The sequence below is a fragment of the Podarcis raffonei genome, chromosome 9 (assembly GCF_027172205.1).
Source record: "Podarcis raffonei isolate rPodRaf1 chromosome 9, rPodRaf1.pri, whole genome shotgun sequence".
NCBI lineage: Eukaryota > Metazoa > Chordata > Lepidosauria > Squamata > Lacertidae > Podarcis > Podarcis raffonei.
Window position 1 is genome coordinate 79,053,740 of NC_070610.1, and position 25,176 is coordinate 79,078,915.

Sequence of the window (25,176 nt, forward strand, 5' to 3'; positions counted from 1 at the left end):
TGGTAGCTGCATGGAGAAGGGGGTAATGATTTTCAGGGGTGGCAAGTTCAGCAAAATGAGGCCTTGAACAATTACATTTTTGGATCACTGAAGCCTATTCATTTTCAATAAATACTTTCCCACCAAAATATGTCAAACTGAAATCCTTCTTACTAATCTCTTGGGCTGCATTTTTGTCAATGGTGCAACGGAGAGTTATCTTTTTAATATACTTCTCGTTGGAAGTCCTGGGTTCTTTTCAAATATTTACTCATTTTAATGTTTCCTTTATTCTATAATTCTGTTAGCAGAACTGAGTTCCTGTTTTGTTCATTTCTGAACCTTCTTAAGTTGTCTGAACATAGTCTCGGGGCCACTGTAGTCACTGCCTTTTTTAAGGTTAATAACTTAAACAGCAAGCCCCTTCTAACCAGATGAATGTTTTGTCTGATTACAGCAAATGATGACAAAAAATCTGGAGACTCTCGAAAGGCTGGAGAGACAAAAGCGGCTGGAAAACCAAAAAAGGCTGGAGATGTCAAAAAGACCACAGGAGCAAAAACAGGTGTGAAGCAAAAGAAGCCTACAGACCCCAAGAAGCCTGAGGGGGCCCCGAAAGCTGCAGGAAGCAAGGAGACAGCAGAACCCAAGACAGCTGTGAAGTCCAAGGCAAACGAGACTGGAGGGACAAAGGCTGCTGTGGAAAAGAAGAAGCCTCACGGTGGTTCCAGGAAGCCTGAGGAAGCCACAAAAGCTGCAGAGAGTGAGAAGACGTCAGAACCCGAGGAAGCTCTAAAATCCAAAGCCAAAGAAACGAGCCCACCTGCAGAAGTGCCAGGTATAATTGGAGACTCACTTCTGCCATCCTACTCAGAAGTCAGCCCCAATAATAATAATAATAATAATAATAATAATAATAATAATAATAATTTATTATTTATACCCCACCCATCTGGCTGGGTTTCCCCAGCCACTCTGGGCGACTTCCAACAAAACACTAAAATACAATAACCTATTAAACATTAAAAGCTTCCCTAAACAGGGCTGCCTTCAGAAGTCTTCTAAAAGTTTGGTAGTTACCGTATTTTTCGCTCGATAACACGCACCTGACCATAACATGCACATAGTTTTTAGAGGAGGAAAACAAGAAAAAAAAATTCTGAATGAAACAGTGGATGTATCATTTTTGTGCTTCATGCTGCGGCCACAGACATGTGATTTGACGGTGAGTTTGGGGTAGCCCAATGCAAAGATCCTGAGGATCCATGTGGATCCATGCTTTGTAACCACGTTTTTGTACCATTGCAGCCCCAGGCAACAGTGGGTGCATGATTTTTTTGGTGCAGGCTGTAGCCATGGACATGCTATGTGATCTGATGGTGAATTTGGGGTGACCCAATGCAAAGATCCTGAGGATCCATGTGGATCCGTGCTTTGTAACCACGTTTTTGCACCATTGCAGCCCCAGGCAACAGTGGGTGCGTGATTTTTTTGGTGCAGGCTGTAGCCATGGACATGCTATGTGATCTGATGGTGAATTTGGGGTGACCCAATGCAAAGATCCTGAGGATCCATGTGGATCCGTGCTTTGTAACCATGTTTTTGCACCATTGCAGCCCTGTTTTTGCATCAGATCATTGCTATGTGATCTGATGGTGAATTTGGGGTGACTCAATGCAAAGATCCTGAGGATCCATGTGGATCCGTGATTGGAACCACGTTTTAAGTAGGGAGGGAAGGAAAAACATAGAAGCGACAAGGAGAGGGGTGTGCAGAGAAGCAGCTGGCTAAGAATGCAGGAGAGGGGTTTTACCGGAGGGAGGAAAGGAAGGCAAAAGTCCCCCCCCCACAAGCCAGCCAGCTCTCTCTCTCTCTCTCTCTCTCCCCCCCCCCCCCAACCTGCATGTTGCCTTCGAGTCCCAGACGCACGGAGAGGAATTAGAAGGAAGGAGGCTCTGCTTGCCTGGAGGGGAGGGGTTTTCTCTGCTCTTTGTTCCGTTTGAGCAAACACAGTAAGGAAACAGAAGCGGGTGGGCAGTAAGACCCTGAGGCAGAATGCAGGAAAGCAGCAGCTTCCTACTTTCCTCCCTTCTCCGGACGATTTGATATTTGCCTGATTTATGCCTTCACTCGCGCTTGTCAGCTCCAGGGACCACACATTCGCTCAATAACACGCACAGACATTTCCCCTTACTTTTTAGGAGAAAAAAACTGCGTGTAATAGAGGGGAAAATACGGTACTTTTCTCTTTGACATCTGGTGGGAGGGTGTTCCACAGGGCTGGTGCCACTACCCAGAAGGCCCTCTGCCTGGTTCCCTGTAACTTGGCTTCTCGCAGTGAGGGAACCGCCAGAAGGCCCTTGGCATTGGACCTCAGTGTCCAGGCAGAACAAGTTTGTTGGGTTTACTCCCAGATAAGGGACTATAGCAGCCTTTCTCAACCTGTGGGTCCCCAGATGTTGTTGAACTACAACTCCCATCACCCCTAGCTAGCAAGGGATTATGAGTTGCTGGAGGGGCAAACTCAGGCCTCAGCAGAGATCTGAACTGAGTGACTCTGATGGATGATAACGATGTGCTAATGACCGGTTGTAAATACTGTAAATAAAGACTATAAAAAAACGGTCAAGAGGCTCCTGTAGTGATTGTTGTGAAGAGAGGAAGAAGAAAGAGTCGTAGTCCAACAACATCTGGGAACCCACAGGTTGAGAACCACTGGACTATAGGATTGCAGCCTTAAAAGTGTTGCTTTCATTGAGGTAAATTTTTACCTGTTCCATATAAGACAATAGTCTGGAACAAAAGGATTGGTTCAGTTTAAAATTGGGGTTTCCTTGTTCTGGGATTTGGGCTTTTAACTCCCCAAATGAACTCTTCAGTGACAGCCACATTACTTTTTCATCTTTTAACAAAATTATTTTTTAAATACAGATGTGACAGAAGCTGCAAAGAACATTGAAGCAAGTGAATCGGTCACCAAGGTGAGCTAAGATCCCGGTGGATGCAAGCAATTTTGTCCTCAAAATGCTTTGCAAACAAGGGAGAAACTATGGAAGAAAGATTTACAATTTACAGCATGCAGCACACTAAAAGAGAATTTTATGAAAATGTTATATAGGTGGTATCTGACCCCCTAAGTAGGTTAGCAAAGATGTCTAAGTCAGAATCTGATATCTGTTGGAAATGTAAAGAGAAGGAAGGTACCTTTTTATCCTATGTGGTGGACACGCAAAATGGCTAAGGACTTTTGGGAGATGATCTATAAAGAACTGAAAAACATGTTTAAAAGGTCCTTTGTAAAAAGACCAGAAGCTTTTCTTTTAGGAGTAATTTTAGATATACCAAGCAATCAGGAAAAAAACTGTTCATGTACGGAACCATAGCAGCCTGAATAGTATGTGCTCAAAAATAGAAGGAGGGTTTAATAGCAGCAAAGGAGGAATGGCGGATGAAATTGATGGAATATGCAGAAATGGCTAAATTAACTAGTAGAATAAGAGATCAGGAAGATAGAGTTTTTAAAGAAGATTGGAAAAGATTTGTAGAACATTTGAAAACTATTGTAAACAAATTAAGATGTTAGCAGGGTTAGAGTGACAAAACGGAGAAATAAAAGAATACAGATTGATTAGAATAGGCAGCAGAAATTTGGGCTGGGTTTGGGAAAAAATAAGAAACAGCGGGCTAATGTTATGTGAAAATTCATCGATAATAATTCTAATTTTCCCGTTTTTGTTTTGCTTTTCTAGGAAGCAGAAGAGATGTGTGTGGTTTTGATTTCTAACCTGCCTGCTTCAGGATTAACTGCAGATGAGATTTCTAATTTAACCAAGCCCTTTGGAAAACTGAAAGATGTGTTAGTTGTATCTTCACATAAAAAGGTATTGAGAAGCCATTTTTCACTGGACATGCAAATAAAGAGCAGAAATGCTCCATAAAGCAGTATTTCCATGAACGTTCATGGAAAACCACATAAAATTTCTGCATATTGTAACTTTGGAGGAGGCGATTATCTGGTTTCAGGTGGCTGATACAGATTTCTTCCTTCTTTTTCAAAAGGCATACCTAGAAATGAGTTGCAAAACTGCAGACTCCATGGTGCAATTTTATACCTGCTTTCCAATGTATGCGGAGGAGAACCAACTGAGCATTACTTTGGCACCTGAATTCAAAGACATAAAAGATGAGGTTGGTAACTAAAACATTAAGAAAAATGGTGGGGGAGAATGCAATGTGGTCTTGTGGTATTCTAAAGACGAACACGTTTATAATGCTATCTATTTTATTTGTCTTTAAGGTGCCACAAGGCTCTTTGTTGCATCAACCGTTTGGGGGGCAAAGTGGGGATGGAACAGGGTATTTGCCAGCTTTTTCAATGATGTTTCAAATATGGTCATCTGTCCTGGATGCTTTAGCTGAGATTCCTGCATTGCAGGGGGTTGGACTCGATGACCCTTGGGTCCCTTCCAACTCTTAAGATTCTATGCTATGCAATTTCACTTAAACGCACGGTACCTTGGAACGTAACCCCTGCGTAAATTCGGAGTTGCCTGTGCTACAACCAATTAATGCAGTCACATCTTTGATCATCGGCAAATGGTCTGCTAGGAGCTGCTGTCCTCTGCTTCCTCACATTTGATTTAGTTGTGCTTCACTTTTTATTTAGGCAAATGTGTTTCAGGACCTGTTTCAAGCCCTGCCCTCGGGCCTTTCTTTCTATAAACAACTTGCTTGATACCTAGACTGCAGAGGCAGCGGTGCCAATTAGGATGATCTGAGGTTCTGTGCTTGGTGTGTCTGGGCTGGTTTGCATGGCTCAGTGCTGTGTGCAGGAGCTGAGCCAAGTATCTGGGTCCACATGCTCTTCTCCCACTGCCATCCAGCTGGGAGAAGGACTTTGCTAGGGTTTCCCTTCTGTTTCATAGGATCCTGGCTCAGCATTACACATGAACCAGAGAGTCATGGTTTAACTCAATCCCTGGTTGGTTAAGCAAGCCAGCTTCATAACTCAAGGTGTGGAGATTTGTTTAGAATCTGGCCAGTTTTTGGTCTGAACCACATTCTCTGGTTTGTGCCCAATGCCAAGATGGGATTCTGTGAAAATGAAAGTATATGCTAGCGAAATCCTTCTTGCTCCTCTACGGAAGAGGGAGGGAGCATGTAAACCTGAGAATTTGTTAGGCTTGTTTCAGCTTACCCACATAGTGCTAAACCATGGCTTACCATGATGTGCAAAGTATTCGTCTGCCTGTTTAATCCAGTAAATAATCATGAATTAACAACTCCCTGGAGTTGGAAGACTAATGAAAGCAGTGCTGGAAAACAGCTATGAAAAATGAGTGTGCGTTCATGAGCCAGAGCCCCATTTGTCAGGGGCATGGAGTGATATTCCTGGGGGATAGGTATATATTCACCACGAGAATGGGGTGGCGCGGGGGAAGAATGTGTTTGCAAAGTGGAGCCAAGGCTGAATGCTTTAAGAGGGTTATGGTGCTGAACACAAATCAAAATGAGACCCAGTGAAAATGGCTGTGATTTATGTATAATCTGTAAATCCGCAGACACCTTTAGTTTTCTTAAATAAATATTTTTGATCCCTTTTTCTTTAGGAAGCTATATTTGTTTCTATGATTAAGGATGTCAATCCAAAGGTAAGTAGCAGAAGCATTACGAATTGTTATGTAGTGCTTTTCCCTATAATCATTTTGATCCCGATCATGCTGGCGGCAAACCTCAGAATGGCCCAAGTGAAGTGCAGGTGTGAGTAGCTGAAATACTGTTCTGTGGTCTCCACAGAATAGATGGCTTAAGGAAATGAATCCAAACCTCATGCTGCCGGAGAAGGCAGGAAACAGCCAGGCTCACTGGCCTAGCAGACCGGGTGAAAGAAAAAGTCAAACTCCAAATAGAAACCATCTGCTGTGCAGTCACTGCTTAACATGGGACTTTATGGTGAAGGGTGGGCAGGAAATGGGGTACTGTAAATAGATAAAATTGATGCCTGCGTTTTCTTTAACTAGGTGAACACAGAAAATATCCATTCACAGTTTGTGCATTTGGGCAACCTGCCAGATAAGGGATATTCAGAACTCGAAATACTTTGTGTTGGACTTCGATTTGGACGCGTAGATCACTACATGGTGATAGCAAATAAGAACAAGGTGGCTGTTCTTGTTTTGGAAACTTCTTTTTGTAAGCAGACCTGTTACTTGATGCACTCTCCCCAGAGCACCATGACACAGTTTACTATTGTGGCACAGGAACCCAGTGGCACAGGAAGGTTCTCACCCACCCCTCCCCAGCTGCCTTAAAGGACAGCAACAAACTCCTAGAAATAATGTCTTTCAGGAGAAAAAACTCCATGTGGCTAATAAGTAATATTTACATGCGTATCACTGTACTGACTGCACAAAGGGTATACTTTAATGTTAACGTTATGCATATCTTAACTTCTAAGGCCATTCTCCAGTTGGATAGTGCCGAGTCGGCTGCATCCATGTGCCGCTTCCTGAAAAGGTATCCACACAACCTTGGAGAATCACGGTTGACATTCTCACGCTCACCACAGATTGAACCGTCGCCAGTAAGTGAGCTTCCTTTCTTTAAACGCGTCTCAGTTTTCCAGCTTGTTTGCGTCCGTGGTGGGTACTGAAGACTCAGCCTGGATGTGGATGTTTGCTGTGGATGCCGCTGGGCTGTTCTTGCCCGCTGGCATGGAAGGTTTGAAAGCTACGCAGTGGTCGGGAAACTGGACAAGAGCTCGCTTGTCTCTAGCAAGGACACAGCAGGTGCAGGAAAGCCCTGACTCTGCCCACCCACAACTAAGTCTAGTGCCACCCAGTGGCTAAGCTATGTAACAGTTGTGGGGAAGCTTGAGGCAGCCCTATGTGGTGGCCCAGGCAGTTTTGGCCAAGCCAGACCCACCTGCCCTACCCATATAATGTCATTTATGATATGGTGTGTGGAGCAGGTAAAGACGAGGATGGGACAGATTTGGAGTTTGCTGGCTCTGCCAGTCAGCTGATTGGCAGCTCTTGACTCTTTGTAAGCACTGCCTTGCGAAGGAAGGCACCAACAATGGGTGTCCCCCGCAAAGCCCTGCACTTTGCAAGAACTGACAATCAGCTGATGCTCAGTTACACTCCAACACTCCCTCTTCCCCTGTTGCTTTTGTAGACAGATCAAGTTGCCAACTAGGTATACTGTCCAGTCTGATTCCTTGACAGGGCTTAAAATTGGGCATTAGCATGGAGTCAGGTGTAATGGGCAAAGCTTATAGTTAAGGTTGATTCCTGGGAAGTAGAAATCGTGTGATTAAAAGAACAGAGTCATTACATATGAGTTGCTCTGTTTCCCATTTCTCACTCTCATTTCTTTTTCTGTTATCGCACACAAAAGTATTTACTTTTGGACAACTGCAGAAAAGAGCCAATCATAGAGACTCTTTTTCATTACTCTGAAAATTCTATTGTGTATCTGTGGGCCGAAGTATTTTGCATGGTTTCTTGTTAATTGTTTCAAGAGCTCAGAACTGGACATGGTTTTTCAACAGGCTGAAGTCACAAGAAAGGAGGAGAAGAAACAAGAACCAGGCAATGAAAGGTTTGTTTTTTAAATATTTAAATGAACGGGGTGTGTGTGTGTGTGTGTGTGTGTGAGAGAGAGAGAGAGAGAGAGAGAGAGAGAGAGAGTATGCATGTATGTGTGGCTTTTAAGATTTGTGATTGAATAAAGTAGACTGATTATCCACCTCACCTTTCCGTGGTAAGCCCAGTATTCTGATTTATTTAGGGTTGTCACTTTTTATGTGAAACAACTTGTTCTCTGTGTATCCCTCTCACCCCTCTGTCAAGTTTTGGACTTGTCGTGCAGTCGTAGCTGCTGAAGTCAGCAAGTGTGCCTGGAATGTGTGCGTACAGTTCATTTCCATTAATATCCATGGAACTTTACCATTGACTTTAGTGGGGTGTGGACTGAACCATACACAGTATTTGCAATTCAGATGACTACAGAAAAATAACATTGGAATTAACCAGCTGCAGCAGTGCATGCAATTCTGTGTGACAAGCCGGTGTTTTTGAATCAGTGCTTTCAAGCTCTTTCCAAGTATATAAAGATATTTTGCTGTGCAATTCATTTTTTCAAGGAGTCTACAGTTGACCCTGAAGCTGGTCTATCATGTCACGCTATTTAAGTGTAATAGAAAAGACCATTAGCAGTTTAAAGTATCCCAAGAACCATGTGCTAAATGCATAGTGCATCCTGTCAAGTGTTCACACAATATAAAATTATGGATGAGATACACAGAATTTTAATGACTGTATTTATAATTAATTTGCATCAAAGAGAATAGGTTAAAGTAACGGGTTTTTTTCTGTAGGTGGAAAAAGGAACATTTTTGTTTTCAAAATGACTTCTGCACCTCAAATTATCTTCCTAGATTCTTCTTAAAAGGGAGATGCATACACAACTTTATAGCCTACAGATGTAGTTAAAATAATTGTACTCTGGCTAGCAAGTACATTTGAAAATTAACACCCGGGGTGTTTGTTACATCATAATGCTGATATGTACCCTATTTCACGTCTAATAAAACTGTGTTTTCCCCCAAAGCTCTCATCTACACACGTGCAGCCTGCTTAGTTGTTGATGATATGCACCTGCAATGGAAGTATAACACACATTTCTAATACTGTATACGTACACTTGGTACATGTAGAACACCAGGCTCATTTGGTAACTCATTGTCTCCTTACTTGAGTGTAAACGTTGGGTCCTGAGATACTGCATCTGAAGGAAGCATTTAACCTAACTGCTGTTGAGGAAGCCCATGTAACAGAGTGACTTTGCATGGGTCATACCTGAGTCAGCTTCATCTGCTGGCTTTTTGTGCAACAAAACAAAACAAAAACAAACAAACCACACACCCTGTTCTCTGTTACAAGGAAACCAGCTGCATGGCTAGTAGGCATAAAGCTTGTTCTTCACTGAATCATTTGCGCTCATGATGGAATATGGCAAGAAGAAAATATTTTAAATCGTGGAGTACAGAAAGAAGGCAGATTTTTCTTTTTACTTGCTCCCCTGACCTTACTCTATTGGGGAACAAATGGACACCATATGTTTTTATGGTTGATCAGACGTAATAGATGAAATCTTGATTAATAAACTGTGTGTCACTTCTTCACAATGGCTATCACTTCATCTTCTGGATGAGTTGATGGACCTGCTTCTTCTGTATGTACTTTGATACCTTCTCCCAAGATGGTATGTTTCCAGCAAACAGTTTTTCCCCAGAACCAGATGGAGGTGGCTGAAGATGAACTGAGCTTCGGGTGAAGAACAACTGTGTGGCTCTTTTGCCTCACTCACGTGTGGCGTGCTTTTTATGGGTTCTCCTTTCCGTTAGCTTCCTCAAGGGTGCGAGACTGCAACAGCAAGTGGGGTTGTGTGGTGCTTCCTTGACTTGTTTAAATTATTGCACCCTGTTGACAGAATCTTGACGCCACACCTCTATCATTCCTGAAAGCTCCATCTCTTTGGCAGGATTTTATTCTTGGCTGTGAATTCTGCTGTTTTTTTTTTGTCTGTGCTTTTCTTGTCTGACAGAAGGTCCTGGAACTCTTAATCTCCCAAATGAATGGCTAAAGTTCACTTCCTGCACCTAAAAAACACATTTTTAAGGACTGAATCATTGTGTGAGTAGCTTCTCTTCGTCAAGAAAGGCTCTCTCTTGGTTGAGTAGCATAACCAACCTCTCTATGGGAATTTTCCTGTTTAGATTCACCTGAAAAGAGTCACATGTGCAAGCTGTGTTGTTGAAAGCCCAAAGAGAAGGGGATATATGTGTTAAGCCAATCTCGGTTGGATATCTTCACAATTTAGAAACATGTTCTTTGCAGTTTACCTCTGAATTCATGCAGCTGTCTATCCAAACCATACAGATGTGCATTATCCAGGAACTTTTTTGTTTCCTCCTGGAGTTCTGTAAATTCACTAGTGCCATGAAGTTGAGCTGCATCACATCACCAATCCCAGCTGGAAGGTCCCATCTATATTTGCCAAAAGCTGGAGGAACCATACTGTTTTTGCTTGGTTCGGTTCTGGATCCTGTTTGCTGTGCTTCATTATAGTGTGCCTTGCACTCCTTACTCTCCTAGTTTCATTTACTCTAATACGCATCAGCATCCCCTTTGCAAGTCACAAAATCCATGCCTTTTGTGCTTGACCATTTATTATTATTATTATTATTATTATTATTAATTCAATTTGTTTACCACCTTATACCCGTAGAATCTCAGGCGATTAGCAGCATAAAATCAAAATATGAGAAAGGGAGAAAATTAATAATAATAATAATAATAATAATAATAATAATACAACAAAGACAACCCAATAATCCAGCCTTCCACAACACAATCAGTCAGCCCAAGGCATGGTTGAAGAGGAACGTTTTCTCCTGGCACCTAAAGGTGTATAATGAAGGTGCCAGCCAAACCTCCCTGGGGAGAACATTCCACAAACGGGAAGCCACTGCAGAAATGGCCCTGTTCTCTTGTTGCCACCCTCCGGACCTCTCGAGAGGGAGGCATAAGAAGAAGAAGGGCCTCAGAAGATGATCTCAGGGTCCAGGTAGGTTCCTGAGATCTTCTCAGATTTAGTGATCTCAAATTTTTATTTCTGTTACTCAGCAAAATTTATATACTGATTGATTGGTGTAAAACCTCAAAGTGGTTGTATCAATGAGAACATTATATTTGCATATATTTTACTGCTTTGTAGTCCTATTTTTTGAGGTTTGATGTTTCCTTTTGGAATTGCTCCTGCTTGGGCAAGACACTTTCCCCTCCTTTAATCAATTGTGATAGTGGCAGCTCTTCTCCCATCAATTGCCTGCACAGTTTACATGCCTCCCCTTTTCATTTGGTTCTGCAGAATACAGCACACTTCACCCTGCCAGTTGTGCTTTGTGGGGGGGGGGGAGGTTGTTATGGAGCTTTTATTTTGCCCTCTTTCTGAGGCCACCTGACTCACTTCACATAACATGTAGAGCACCCAGTTTGGTGTATGATCATCTTTCAGTTGTAATATGTGATATCTTAGCATCCTTTCCTAGGTCATCAAAGCAGAATTGCCATTACCCCAGCTTTGAAATCATTCACCTCCAGGTGGAGATTATTCTAGAGACACACTAGAATGGGCTTTCAGGACGCACCAGTTTGGCTGTTGCTGGAAGCTTGACGGACTAAATAGAGCCTTGATCTGATTGCAGCAGGACAGTTTTTACATTCCTAATAATTGTGTACTTGTAAGTGGAAGTTCTCTGGAATACTGTACATTGTCGCCTTGAATTTGATTATTTTGGAATCTATCAGAAAGCTGAAAATGGACTAAAGGCTCAGTGAGTGTGTATGTGTGGACATTTCCACTCTTGTCTGACTCATTTCAGTTCTCTAGGTAACACCCCATTTAGCACCCATATTTCTGGAGTGGAACTGCAGGAAGGTGGATAAAAGATCAGGAGGGTTTCCTATTCTAACTTTAAATTGGTTTATATCCACAACCAGAGCTATGCGTCCCTGTGTTCTGTCTGTCTTTCTCCCTACCTAAACTTAACCCTGACCTGTCAGCTCCAAGGTACACAGAGCACACATGCATACTGACTAGTACCATGAGAGAAATGCTAAGATGCCTGCCATGCTGAAGCAACTTAAGAGAGAGGTAAACTAGAATTTGGCTCATTGTGAAAACCAGTTTGGTTGTTAGGCTAGATTTCCTAATGCTAAGCTCTGTTGCATCAGGAAATCCCAACCGTTGGCGTCGAGGGGTTATTGATTACTGTGGAGTTCTCAACATAGCTTGATTTCTTCTGTCTTTTTAAATATATTTAGCCCTGACTTGAACACATTTCCCGAAGGATCAGGAGTGGTGCACCCAGCTGCTGTTCCTTCACCAAAGCCTCCTGAGGCCAAGGAAGAACCAAGTTCTGATCAGAAGCCTAGGATTCCAGAAGAGAAGACTGAAGAAGACTCAAGACCCGTTGAGAAAGTGGTATGTGAAGTGGCATCAGAACCATCAAAGACAGAAGGGTCAGAAGAGGATTCTGGAACTGGAGCAACAACCACACCTACTACGCCAGTTGATTTAGGATCATCTGAAGTAAAATCCGAAGGAGTTCTTCTTACTTTGCCATCCAGTTTGGAGAAGGAAGAAAAAATTACAGACACCTCTAATGATGAATTTCTGGAAAATGCACCTGCGGCTTCTGGAGAAAACAAAAGTGAAGAATTAGCCACTCCTCTTGGTAAATCACCGGAAGACTTAGCCAGCACGACTGAAGCGGAGAGCATAGGAGTAGACTCTGTCACGACCGTGGAAGGAGAAGACACAGTTGCTGCCACCTCTGAGACATTTCCAGTGGACTCTGCAGAAGTTGCCGTGGAGGAAGTGTCAAGTGGCAACGTACAGTCAGATAACAAGCCAATTACCCAAGAGGCAGATAGTACTGAAGCATTACTCAATATATCAGAAACACCTACATATCAGGTGATTGGGGGGGTGATAGACAAGGAATCTGAAATCCCCTGTTCCGCAGCTGAAGCTAATATAGTGGTGGAATCTGAGGCAGCGCTGCTGGAAGCTGTGGAAGTCACAGAGGAGAAATCTGAATTACATGTAGTCAAGACGGAGACAACTTTAGAGAAGCAACCTGAAAGGCTGGTATCAAATGGTGGAGCAACCAAGGAGGAGAAACCTGAAAAGAATACAGACGACAAGAGTCCTGAACAAATTCTACCCAAGGCACAGCCCAGTAAAGGACTGGGACAAGTGGCTGAATCCGTCAGTCTTGCATCAGAATCAGCATCCAGTGCAGAGACTACTTCTGTTAGCGAAAGTATGCTAAAGGCTCCGATGTCTGTCCCAAATGTATCCAAGACGAAAGCTTCGACTCTGAGGAAAGAGGAGCAGAAGACTCCCGCGAAGCCAGCAACCAGGAGCCGCGCCGTCACTGAAAAGAAAGTGGTGTCAAAAGAAGCGAGTCAGCAAAGGCCTCCGAGCGGCAGGTCAAATGTGACAGATGGCGGCAAGTCTAAGCCCAACGTACGTTCTTTTGTTGTTAAGTTAGGCATTGGGAAGAGTTCATCGCTGCCAGACAAGGACTCCCCAGTGGAAACTAAGGGTAGCTCAAAGCAGACCCCGGAGCGGGAGAGTAGATCATCCAGTGTGAAGCGAGACAGCGGCAGCAATAAGGTGAGAAGGGCTAAAGTGCTGGCTCCTTGTGACTGGCTGGTAACTAACGTTGACGCTTCTTCCAGATCCTGAACCAGTGCAGTGGTAGCCTGGGCCCAGTTCCCTTCCCCTTCCTCTAAGCAGTTGCATTAAGCGGGGTAAACAGGCAGGCGGGGATCCTGCCGTCTCTATAGATTCATGGCACACACAGCTCGAAAGCGGCTCACTCGGAAGCACTCGGTGGACGGGAACTTCTTCTGGGTAAACCTGAGAGTTGAGCACCAGCTCTTCACGGTGCAGTTCTGAATGGGCGGCAAGTATTGTTCATTCTTTCCCTTGCTGTCGCTGTCTCCTCTGTCGTGAGGTGAGGCTTTCTGTGTCGAATCCTGACGGTTTTGCACATACTGGCTGCTGAGAAGAGACCACTTACGAGGTGGTTGGTGCGCTCAATACCCGGATCTTAAAAATGATTGGCACGGTCTTAACTTTCTTAGCGTGTAATGAATTTCATCCAAGTTTAAAGGGGGAAGTCGTGTATCGGTGAGCTTGCAATTCTGTTGTTTTGATTCTTGTTCCCCTTTCTGCATTTTCTTCAGGTATCTGCTGGGAGAACTACTAGAAGTTCTAAAAGCTGCACAAAACCAAAAGAGGTAAGGAAAGAAACAAAGCGAGTGACAGCATTAGAATTACAATCATTTCAAGAAGCACCTGAAATAAGGTCTCTGCAGTGAGTTTTTGAAGGGATATTTTTTCTTACCACTTTCCTGTCGACTAAAAAATTATTATAATGCTCATGGTCATATAATACCACAACCGGAGAAAGCTGCTATGGCTCAGAACTTAAGACTCTAGATTTCCTTAAGGAAGATGGGCACTGTAATATTATTATTATAGGAAACAAGGTGAGGGTCATTTTTCTGACCTATTCTGACCTTTTGTTTGAACAACTGATGGAACTGAACACGGTTCCACTTAAATTTTGGATTTGGATTACTTGGGTTGTGTTTCCTGCAGCGGAGCAGGGGGAGAAAACCAGCCTATGGTGTTGGTGTGATTCGAGAGATGAGAGAGGGAAAGTGTGAGATGGGGGAGATTCTGAGTTTTTTCTACAAACACAGCAATTGCTTCATAGCAGTAACAATCATATCCCAGTTTTTTCTTTTCCTTTTTTGATAAAAAGGTTACCACATTTCTTCTTCAGAGTTTGGGTTCTTAGGAACTTTGGTGGGTAAAGGGTAAAAAGTTGCTGCATTTAAATTATAGAATTCCCTTCCACAATATGTAATGGCAGTCACCAGCTTGGAGGACCATCCAAACAGATGAGACACATTCACAGAGGACAAGACGCTCATCTACGGTTGCTCAAGGCAGCTATGTTCCACCTCTCTCATCAGGCAGGATGCCTCTCAATACCAGTTGCAGGGAGGGTGTAGCTGTTGCACACATGCCCTGCTTGTGAGCTTCCCCATGGTGCCTGGTTGGCTGCTGTGGGAACAGGATTCTGGACTGGAGGGGCCTTTGCCTTGATCTAGGGTTTGGTTTGGTTTGGTTGTTTATTAAATTTGTATGCGCCCCTTCATTCATAGATCTCAGGGCAGTTCACAGCATAAAATTGCAATATATAAACCGCAAAATACCTGGTCTGTGTTCTTTAGTCATGCTAAGCTCAAAAGCCTTTACTTACACCCCCATGTTAGGGCAAAGCCCCTCCAGATAGCAGCTTCTATAAACAGTAGTTAAAGACACAAATCCTGTATTTGTGTGGCCATAGTAAATTTCTGTTTCTATGTTCACCTCTTTGGTTTAGAACTGCCGTTACTGGGCTTCATTGTCACCATACCTCTGCTGATTTCTCTTGCTCGCTAAAGCTGAGCTTTGTTTTTCTTTTGTAGGAAGAAGAGCTTTCTCCATTTAACTTGGATGAGTTTGTGACCATGGATGAAGTTCTAGAGGAAGCGGACTCTCCCACTCAGCCCAGGAGAAACCCCATACGAGGCAAAAGGAAGGATCACACCAAGAAAAGCCTTCCTTCCGAGCCGAGTTCCAAGAAAAGGAAGGGCAAGAGCTCTGCTCACGTTGATGAGAATGAGCTTTCCTTTGTTACTCTGGATGAGATTGGAGAAGATGAAGGTGGAATGTTGCAGGCTGAGCTTCTGGAAGCCGTGCCAGATTCCCAGACTTTGGTCACGGTGGATGAAGTGAACGACGAAGAGGAGTTGATTGATGAAGTGATCAAAGATCCACAGTCACTTGTTACTTTAGATGAGATATCAGAGCAAGAAGACCCTAAGGATGCGTTTGCTTTAGGGGATAATGAGTCGGACCTTAAAGCAGAGCCCTTAGTCACCGTGGATGAAATTGGAGAAGTGGAAGAGATGCCGCTGAGTGAGCTGTCAAATTTCAAGGTTGGCGAGGCCATAAAATCCAGGGAGGGTGAGAAGCAGGTTTTTGAGGATCCTGGAGAGGATCCTGGAGATTTCCTTTCTTCTCAGATCCCAGAAGATCCCAGCACTCTAGTTACCGTGGACGAGATCCACGAGGACATCGATGATCAGCATCTGGTGACTTTGGATGAAGTGGCGGAAGATGACGAAGACTTCCTGGCGGACTTCAATCGCTTGAAAGAAGATCTTAACTTCGTTACTGTAGACGAGGTTGGAAGCGAGGATGAGGAAGAGGGGAAAAGTGACTGTCCTCCCCCCGCAGAAGTGAAAGAGTCAGTTGCTGAAAGTATATCGGGAGAAGAGGTTGTCATGGCAGTAGCTGAACCAGAAGAGGATGTGGCCAAGCCAGAAGAAGTTGGAACTCCAGGGGAATGTCTGGCCGAGAAGAGAGAGCAGGCCTCGAAGGAACAACTTGAAGGAACTGAGGCTCAGGCAGAGGAGCCTCAAGAGGAGACCTGCATTTCTGTGGCCGCCACAGTTGACAAGCCGGCTGCCTTAATAGACACAGAAAAGGATGAAGGGAGAGATGAAGAAACAAGCCGGACGCCTGAAGCTGACACAGGGTGTGAGCAGCCAGTGGCAGGTAGGAACGGAGTTATGTCTTAACAGGGCTCAACCCCATGGAAGAGGTGAAAGCCACCTGAGCAAAAGTGTCAGAATTATATATGCAACCTTCTACTTGCAGAACCAATATTGAACCAGGCAGAAATGCCAGATAGCGAGAGCAGTATGAGGGAGGACCAGCAACCACCTGGTGAGATTTATTTACTTGAGTCTTGCATGTCTCTCCTGCTTTTCCTTCCAGGAGCTCAAGAGGGCAGGCAAGTTGCTTCTCTCCCCATTTTGATCCTGCGAGGTAGCTTCAGTCTGAGAGACTTGACTGGCCCAAGCTCCCCTAGAGAGCCTCATGGGGATTTGAACCCTCCTCTAGCTCAGAGTCCGACACTCTTGCCACACTGGAGGCTCATGGAAAGACGAGTTCCTGCGTGATGTACCTCGCAGTTAGGCGTGTTGCAAGAAAGGAACTCTCTTGTTTCTCTTTCCACTAATCTGCGCTCATGCAAACTATTTTAAGAGTCTCTAGGTGCCACTGAACATAGGCTCTCCTGAGAGAGATGGCCTATTAGAAACATATTACCAAGAGGTCCACACTAGGCAAATTTGGAGTTCCAGGCAGGACCCATGAAATTCCTTGCAGCTTGGGCCCTGCATGCCTTAGTCTCTATGTCCCATTTATAGTCCCTGAAGTTGCCTTGTACACTTATAGTGTGACAAAGGTTTTAGACATGTTAGTGCCGGGGTGGGGGACCTCTAGCCTGCGGGCCCACAAGTCTTTTGTCTGGAAGTGTACTTTGCATGACTCTCTTGTACGATTCTCTGAATGGGTTTGGTTGTCTGGATGCAGAATTTTGAGAAATGTTTGTCAAAACGAAAAGAAGGGAAGTCTGCATTTTGAAGATCACAGTTTTGCATGAATTAAAAAGATGAAGCTCTTAAACTGCTTATGTTTGGCAATGATTATTATTCCTTACCGATAATGCAACTCAAACTGTTGTTAGTTCCTCAAGATCTGAGGAAGAGTAACTGAGCTGTCTGACATTTATGCTGAACTAGAGCCGGATAGTCTTGGAGAGGGTGCTGTTGGTAGAGAAGCTGATACGGAAGTTGAAGAAAGCTCTGTGTCCGCTGCCAGTGAGGAGAAAGCAGGAGAAAACGTGCAGATGCCTTCCTCAGACGTGAGTGTTTCTATGGCGGACAGTCAGGCCACGGCCACAGCAGAACTGGACACAAAATCTAAACCTCAAGACCAGGTTCCCGGTGCAGAATTGAAGGAGGAGAGCTGCAGTGAGGTGACATCTTCACAACCTTCTGAGAAGCCTGAAAAAGGTAGGAGCCAGAAACCAGTTTTGTAGTTTTTATGTTCTTGGTTTGAGTTAGGTGAAAGCTGACAGAACAGCCCAACAGATGCTTGCAGTTGTTTCTATCTGGTAGTCTCTCCAAACCGTTCAGCACCTCAGGCATGGTGCATCTGTGTGGCTAAGAGACGGAGCTATGACTCAGGAAGGCCATGGCTCGCATTTTTTAATCTACCTTGAACTCACTAAGGGGCCTTTGGTAAGCCACACCCTTCACCTTCATCCTCCCAGTATGGGAACGATAATACTGACTTGCCTTATAAAATTGTAAGCACTGCAACATCATTATCCTCATCATTGCTGTTATTTGTCGTAATGGTATTGCAGTCAGTGCAAGCCAATTTTGAGTATCTGTATTTGCAAGTGGAGAGCAAATGATTGCTTCAGATGCAGTGAGCAGGTGGTAAAGCTCCCAGTTCAAAACCAGCTGTCTTTAAGAGATATTGGTAAAAGTAACCCGCCAGTGCCTCTCTGCTTGTGTTTGCTGAGCTCTTTCACATTGCACCTAGGGCCAGGAATTTATCACGACCCCCCCCCCCCCCGTTTTATTGCTCAGGAGTAGGGAGGCACAATGGAGGTGGGAAAAGCAATGCTCCTTGGCTTTCCTAGACCTCACTCCACAAGAGCCTATTACTCCAGCTATGCTTCGATTGGGATAGCCTCGCCCTGGTAGTGTTCTGGCCTGTCCTTGAGGAATAGAGCTCATGTAAGAAGCTGCTGCAAAGTTGCTAACGACTGCCTCTGTACATGCTCACACAACCCCTATTATGTGGGATCCGCAGAGGCTGGCTATATGCTACCAGATCCAGATAAGTTCTCCGTATTAACTTGTGAAGCCCTCCATTGCATGGGACCTTATCAACCATCTTTGATCCTTTGGTCAGCAAGGGGTGCTTATCTCATCATCCCACCAGCAAGCTCAGCTGCATGCAGATGCAAGAGAGAACATTCTCTGTCATCCTCCTCCCTGCCCCACCCCCGACTGTAGGTCTCTCTTCCTCTGGAAGCATGGAGGGCAGTAACTGATGGGTTTCCACCAGCAAGTAAAGACAATTTTCCCCCAGGCATTTGGAATAAATTAGTGAATGCCTCTTACTTGGTTTTAGTACTTGCTGTTAAGGCTGAAAGAAATGCTGTATCCTCAGCCCTGCTGTATACTTCAGATCAGGCACCCCCAAACTCGGCCCTCCAGATGTTTTGAGACTACAACTCCCATCATCCCTAGCTAACAGGACCAGTGGTCAGGGATGATGGGAATTGTAGTCCCAAAACATCTGGAGGGCAGAGTTTGGGGGTGCCATCGTCAGATGATTCCTGTGTGTTTGTAATATGTTGGAAACTGCCCTCTGATCCCCATGCATCGTGGAAAGTGGTCTGCAACTTGAAAGCGAAGCTAAATGCAAGCCCCAGTGGATTGAAAATTAAAAAAGAGAGATTAGAGCTAGGATTAGGTTGAGGTTATGAAGGGTTTCAGGTGAAGCAGGCAAACAAGAAATCTAACGAGCCAAGCCACATAGGCATCGTTGGAGACCCTTCTCTGAGCATGCTCACCTGGTGTGGCATAGCTGGTGGCTGTGAGGGGAAAGGGCCTTTTCAGTAACACCCACCACTGAGTCAGTGTCAAATATGGGTGTCCTGACACTGAGGACTCGATTGCTGAAGGCAGCCCTGTTTTGGGAAGCTTTTAATGTTTGATGTTTTATTCTGTTTTTAATCTGTTGGGAGCCGCCCACAGTGGCTGGGGAAACCCAGCCGGATGGGTGGAGGTATAAATAATAAATTATTATTATTATTATTATTATTATTATTATTATTATTATTACTACAGATACAGTGGTCTGGTTTGCATGTAACATTAAAACCAGATTCTGGCTTAGCTTGACTCTGTAGGCATGCTGCTGCGTGGAGCGAGAAACAAAGCTGTTTTGCCTCTCCTCTTCTCCTGCTGCTGCATTTCCCTACAAAGTGAAAGCTTTGCTTAGTGTTTTGCGCAAACCTGGGGAGACAAACCTAGGTTTGCCTAGGGTTGCACATAATCATGGTTTAGCTCCTAGGAGCGGGGGGGGGGGGGGGCAAAGCAGCCGCTGTATTCCTTCTGTGTACCAGCACAGTTTCTTATTCATGCTTCTCCATAGTTTATTTTTATATGTGAACATGGCGTAGTTACTATACTGCATCTCCTAGAGGGGGAAATATGTGTGCTAACTAAAATGTGTCTTTTATAGATTTAACTGACTCAGAATGTGAGGAACCAGAGTCTAAACGGAGAAAAACAGATTCTTCAGAGAAATGCAAGGCTCCAAGCCAGTTGAAAGGTAAGATCGTGTTACGTTCTAAAATAAAAAGCACTTCAACATTCTTGTCACCTGCTTCCTATTTAACAATTTACTAATTCAGCGGTAATTTGTGGTGACTCTTTTGATCTGTCCCACATTTGGGATGTAGCAGAGTTGGGAGTTGGTGTTCTTGTTTAAGCAAATGAAGTAGGTTTTTTTTTGTCTTGGTTTTGCTCTAGTATAAGATGTGAGGTCCTGCATCCACGTGTGGTATCCTGTGGAAGTGACCTGAGGACTTCTTTCTGTGTTTTGCATGACAATATTAACAGTGACATGAATCTTACAGTTTGTTACCTGTGATAAAATTAGCAATTTATCCAACTGCTTCCTAAATACCTGTCATGGATACAGAGCCTATCCATGTCCTGAAGTGCCCTATATCTCTCTAATACATCAGAACTAGCATAAATAGATTTTAAAAAGCTTAAACAGCCCAAGTAGCATAAATAACCAGACCTAAATAGCATAATTAACAAAACAACGTAAATACAAAAAACAGAATAAGCCGCTTAAGCCACATACAGAGGTAACGTAGCGTAAATAAGCTAAGTCTTATAATTACATGGCAATGCTAGGTCATCTGAAACTATGGTTTATAGGTATAGTAGTTGTGAAAACTGTCTTAAGCCTCAATGCTTTCTGAATCATTGTCACAAAAGGAAATAGATAACTTTTGCATTTGTAAAGGGAGTCTTCTGGTTGTTGTGGCCGTTTGTGTCATTTTCCCTCTTGCCCTATCTGGGCAAAATAAAAGGATGACTTGGAATTGCACTTGTTAATATGTGTGTCCTTTCTCTTTTAAGATTTGGATTTCCTTGTTCCAAAGGCTGGCTTTTTCTGTCAGATCTGTTCCTGTTTCTGTGTGGATGAAGCATCTATGAAAACCCATTGCCAATCTCAGCTCCACCAGGAAAATATGGAGGTAGTACTTGCTTGTTTTCTTTTGTGTTTCCTTCTGGTGAATGAAATGTTTTTATTAAAAATGGAAGTCCATTTCTCCTGGAGTGTGACATCTCAGGCACTAGAAAGGCACTGGGGGCCTTTGTAAATCAGATAATTGTGGAATTGTGAAGTTGGAAGGGACCACAAGGGTCATCTAGTCCAACCCCCTGCAATGCAGGAATCTTTTCCCAACGCGAGGCTCGAACCTACAGCCCTGAGTTGGGGAAAGAGTTATGCTCTACCAAGTGAGCTGTCCCAGGCTTATGCAAAAAACATGCCATGTTTCTGTCCCAGGAGGTCAGTCTTACTTAGATGTGGTCATTATCTCCAGATTCTATGTACATATGCACACATGCATATAAAAGAGTGCAACTGACCCTAGCAGCAGTGCACTATGAGGGGCTCATTAATCTCGGGGCAACCATACTTTAGGGACGCGGGTGGTGCTGTGGTCTAAACCACAGAGCCTAGGACTTGCTGATCAGAAGGTCAGCGGTTCGAATCCCCGCGACGGGGTGAGCTCCCGTTGCTCAGTCCCAGCTGCTGCCAACCTAGCAGTTCGAAAGCACGTCAAAGTGCATGTAGATAAATAGGTACCGCTTTGGCGGGAAGGTAAATGGCGTTTCCGTGCGCTGCTCTGGTTCACCAGAAGCAGCTTAGTCATGCTGGCCACATGACCCAGAAGCTGTACGCCGGCTCCCTTGGCCAGTAAAGCGAGATGAGCACCGCAACCCCAGAGTCGGTCACGACTGGACCTAATGGTCAGGGGTCTCTTTACCTTTTACCTTTTAAACTATACTTTAATGCCGGTTTTAAATGCATTTTAACTCTTTGTTTCCAACAAGTTTACTTTTTAATGCTGCAAGCAGCTTTGAGCCCTGCTTTGGGAGAAAGTGGTATATAGGTATGTTAAATAAATAATAAATCTGATTTGGGGGTCTGTGACATTTTAGAAGCTGACGGTCCTGCCCACTTGCTCCCCAGGCTCCTAACGCCCAGATTCCCAAGGCTAGAGTGGCCTAGCATACTGGCCAGTCTTCTCTGTGCAGTCACACGCATGGGTCCAGAGCCAGCGCAGACATCATTTTGAACTTTCTGGAGCCAGGCTAGCGTTTGGCAGGCTGCCCATCCCCACCCTCTGGGCTTTGCCCCTGCCCTAAATGAACACCCGCAAAGCCAGCAACCAGGGGAGTGGAATGTCGCCTAAGCGCCGGCAATAAATTCAACAATAAAAGCGCCCCCCTCAAAAACCTGAGGAAGTTCTCAGTCGCTGCAAAAGAGTTTGTTTCTGTGTTTCTCTGCAGAAATTCATGATCAAGAGTACAGCGGAGGAAAAGAAAAAGGAGGGTGACGGGGAAGACGAGGAGCAGAGTTCGAGGTGATACGAAGACAGGAAGAGCCTCCCCAAACTTCACTTAGGGTCCAGTCAGTTCTGTGTATCGTGTTCATGTTTCCTTTTGTTCCTTTGAAGATTTCCATGTGGTATACATGTTGTATATAGTTTATTCAGTATAGGTGGACTGATCTGAATAGTGCGGTGGCTTTGGGTTGCTGTTTGCAGTGATGCTGGATGGGTTCGAATAAATGTTCCTACTGTGCTGCCGGCACAGATGTACACGGCGTTTGTTTTTTATCAGCTCAGCGCTGCCTGTTCTGGTGTGTTGAAAAGCCAGACTTTGTGTCGCTGACAGATGTCTCCTGTCTGAATCCAGAAGATGTAGAGAATCACTGTTGCTGAGGGCTAATGGAGTAACAGCTTTAGTCTGTTGCAACAAAAACAGCCTTGTATCACCTTAAAGACCAGCACATCTTTGGTGACAGGAGCTGCTTGCTGAGTATAGGGACAGGATATGACAAAGAACAGAATCACCGCCTCCATGGTTTTCTTTGGCGTCATGTTTCCAGTGTCGGAATGGAAGACAAAGTTGCATAAATGCTGTGTTGCGTCTCCCGAAAGAAAGCCAGATCTCAGAAGGAAATTTCCCTAACTCAAGAGTTCTTTCTCATTCTTTAATTTTGAAAAATGTACAGTCTATAAAAGCACATGGGTAATGTTCAGGAAGAAAATGAATTTAATTTGCAAATGTCTGAATTAAGACTGAGCACTTTGAGGAATTCCTAGGTGGTTTTAATTTTTTGTGGTAGATAATAAGACATTAAATTGATTCAGTTTTGCTGTATTTAACTATTGCTGAGTATTCTGAAAGGGCACGAGAGAAACCCATAATGTGTTGCCAAGTTGCAAATGCTTTTATTTAGAGAATGCAACTTTCTTACCAGAACACTATATGTGTAATTCTAATTTAGTCTTTGTACCATCCTGGTAATAAAAATCACACACACCCCGCAAAAAAATACATTTTTTTTTGTTTCACCAGAAAGCTCGGAATTCCAGTAGTCGAAAGATAAGTTTGTGCTGCAGTTCTGTACTCCCTTAGTTGCGAGTTGAGAACAGCCTGTTGGATCAAGCTGGTGGCCCATCGAGTTCAGCACCCTGCTCTCAGGGTGATTCCCCTGATGTCTGTGGGAAACCAGCAAACAGGATCTGAACACAGCAGCACTCGGCTCATCTGCACTTCCCAGCAACTAGTATTCAGAGGCAGAGAGCCTCTCACAGTGATCTAGCATACACTGAACTCAGTGGGACTTACATCTGAGTAGACTGGCTTAGGATTGTGCTGTTTCTTTGTCCTGAGCAAATAATAGTAATAATAGTAGTAATAGTAATAGTAATAGTAGTAGTAGTAATAATAATAATAATAATAATAATAATAATAATAATATTTATACCCTGCCCATTTGGCTGGGTTTCCCCAGCCACATATTTGCTCCCCCCCCCCAAATATTCAAAAGTTGAGGTTCCTTAGCTGGATGTTTGCCATTCTCTGAACATCCTGTCTGATTTGCAGACGTGGCCACGTGCTCCTCTTTTTCTAACAGGTACATTTAGGCAGCTTGCACATGTTTTTGTTTTTTTATTGATTGTATTGCACATGCACATAAATCAAAATGCACAAACTTAAACAAAAGAAGAAGAAAATACAAACAGTTATGTAGAGAGAGCAAAAAAGAAAAGAATAAAAGCAGAAACTCCAGAAAGGAAGGAAGAAGTAAGAGATATAAATATATGCCTCTCGTAAGCACATTTAAATCTTGAAAAGAAAAAGAAAGAAAAGGAAAAAGGGAGCATACATAAAACAACATTCGTCCATTCTTCAATAAACTAAGACATTAAAAAAAAAAAGAAACGCATTTATTATGGACTTCCGCCAACTTCACAACAGTTCATTCTTTCTAAGCAGCTTGCACATGTTATGGACCCTCTGACCAGTTTCAATGGGTATGAAGGCCGTCTGCCAGCAGTAGGCAGTGCCAGAAGCAAAAGTGGGTAACCTTTGTCCAGTCACCTTGAGACATAGCATGACTTCCCCTGGACAGATGAATACAAACTATTATTTACACACAAAACTACACAATTGCCACCGATTTTTAATCTTTTGGGATATAGACTTGGACAAACACCACATTTGGTGCTGTTCATCACACGTGATAAGAACTTTCGCCCTGGGATGTGGGCTGGTTGCTATTAGTACCCAGTGCCACTTTTGGGGACATCCAGTCTAGAAGCTGAAAAGGGTTGACTTTGTTCTTCCTTCTAAAATGTAAGTTGGTGCTGCATTTCATGACTTTATAAAATCTGGAATTGTTCTGCCAGAATCTTCCAGGCATAGCAGCTTCTGAATCCCGTCTTTAGGTTCCGTTTCCACTGTTAAAAAAAAAGAACCTGAGTTTTGGTAACAAGAACAGTCAGTAACTCCCATATATCGAGGGGAGTGGCAGATGGGTGGGATGGGAAATGTCGAAAGTATGCAGAGATGCAAAAAAATGGGAGCTTGAAGCGACCCATTGTGGAATACAGTGGTACCTCGGGTTACATACGCTTCAGGTTACAGACTCCGCTAACCCAGAAATAGTACCTCGGGTTAAGAACTTTGTTTCAGGATGAGAACAGAAATCGTGCTCCAGCGGTACAGCAGCAGCAGGAGGCCCCATTAGCTAAAGTGGTGCTTCAGATTAAGAACAGTTTTAGGTTAAGAACGGACCTCCGGAATGAATTAAGTACTTAACCCGAGGTACCACTGTACTGACTTTTGGCGGGGAGGTGGACTGAAAAGCAGGAGGTAAGGGAACAGGCTGCCCTAATGCACATAGACATTAAAAGTGTAGGGGCAGCCTTATTCTCCGGATGGATCACTTCCTCGTCCTCATTGAGAATCTACCTCTAAATGTTCCCAGGGACAGAAAAGGTCATTGAAGAAACCAAGATAT

At 43.9% G+C, this 25,176-nt stretch overlaps 1 protein-coding gene across 2 annotated transcripts in view; it reads left to right on the plus strand.

Annotated features, from left to right (window-relative positions):
- Positions 1–22,462, plus strand: part of ZNF638 (zinc finger protein 638) — a 93,414-nt gene extending 70,952 nt beyond the window's left edge. For both annotated transcript variants that reach the window (XM_053402218.1, XM_053402220.1), the window contains 16 exons: positions 437–817; positions 2,911–2,960; positions 3,729–3,860; positions 4,039–4,167; positions 5,589–5,630; positions 6,000–6,140; positions 6,437–6,562; positions 7,532–7,581; positions 11,871–13,230; positions 13,806–13,859; positions 15,102–16,236; positions 16,339–16,407; positions 17,268–17,540; positions 19,795–19,884; positions 20,709–20,827; positions 22,152–22,462. In XM_053402218.1, coding sequence (XP_053258193.1) covers positions 437–817; positions 2,911–2,960; positions 3,729–3,860; positions 4,039–4,167; positions 5,589–5,630; positions 6,000–6,140; positions 6,437–6,562; positions 7,532–7,581; positions 11,871–13,230; positions 13,806–13,859; positions 15,102–16,236; positions 16,339–16,407; positions 17,268–17,540; positions 19,795–19,884; positions 20,709–20,827; positions 22,152–22,229 — 4,229 coding nt within the window. In that variant the 3' untranslated portion in view covers positions 22,230–22,462. The remainder of the gene's footprint in view (positions 1–436; positions 818–2,910; positions 2,961–3,728; positions 3,861–4,038; positions 4,168–5,588; positions 5,631–5,999; positions 6,141–6,436; positions 6,563–7,531; positions 7,582–11,870; positions 13,231–13,805; positions 13,860–15,101; positions 16,237–16,338; positions 16,408–17,267; positions 17,541–19,794; positions 19,885–20,708; positions 20,828–22,151) is intronic.
- Positions 22,463–25,176: the final 2,714 nt, after the last annotated feature.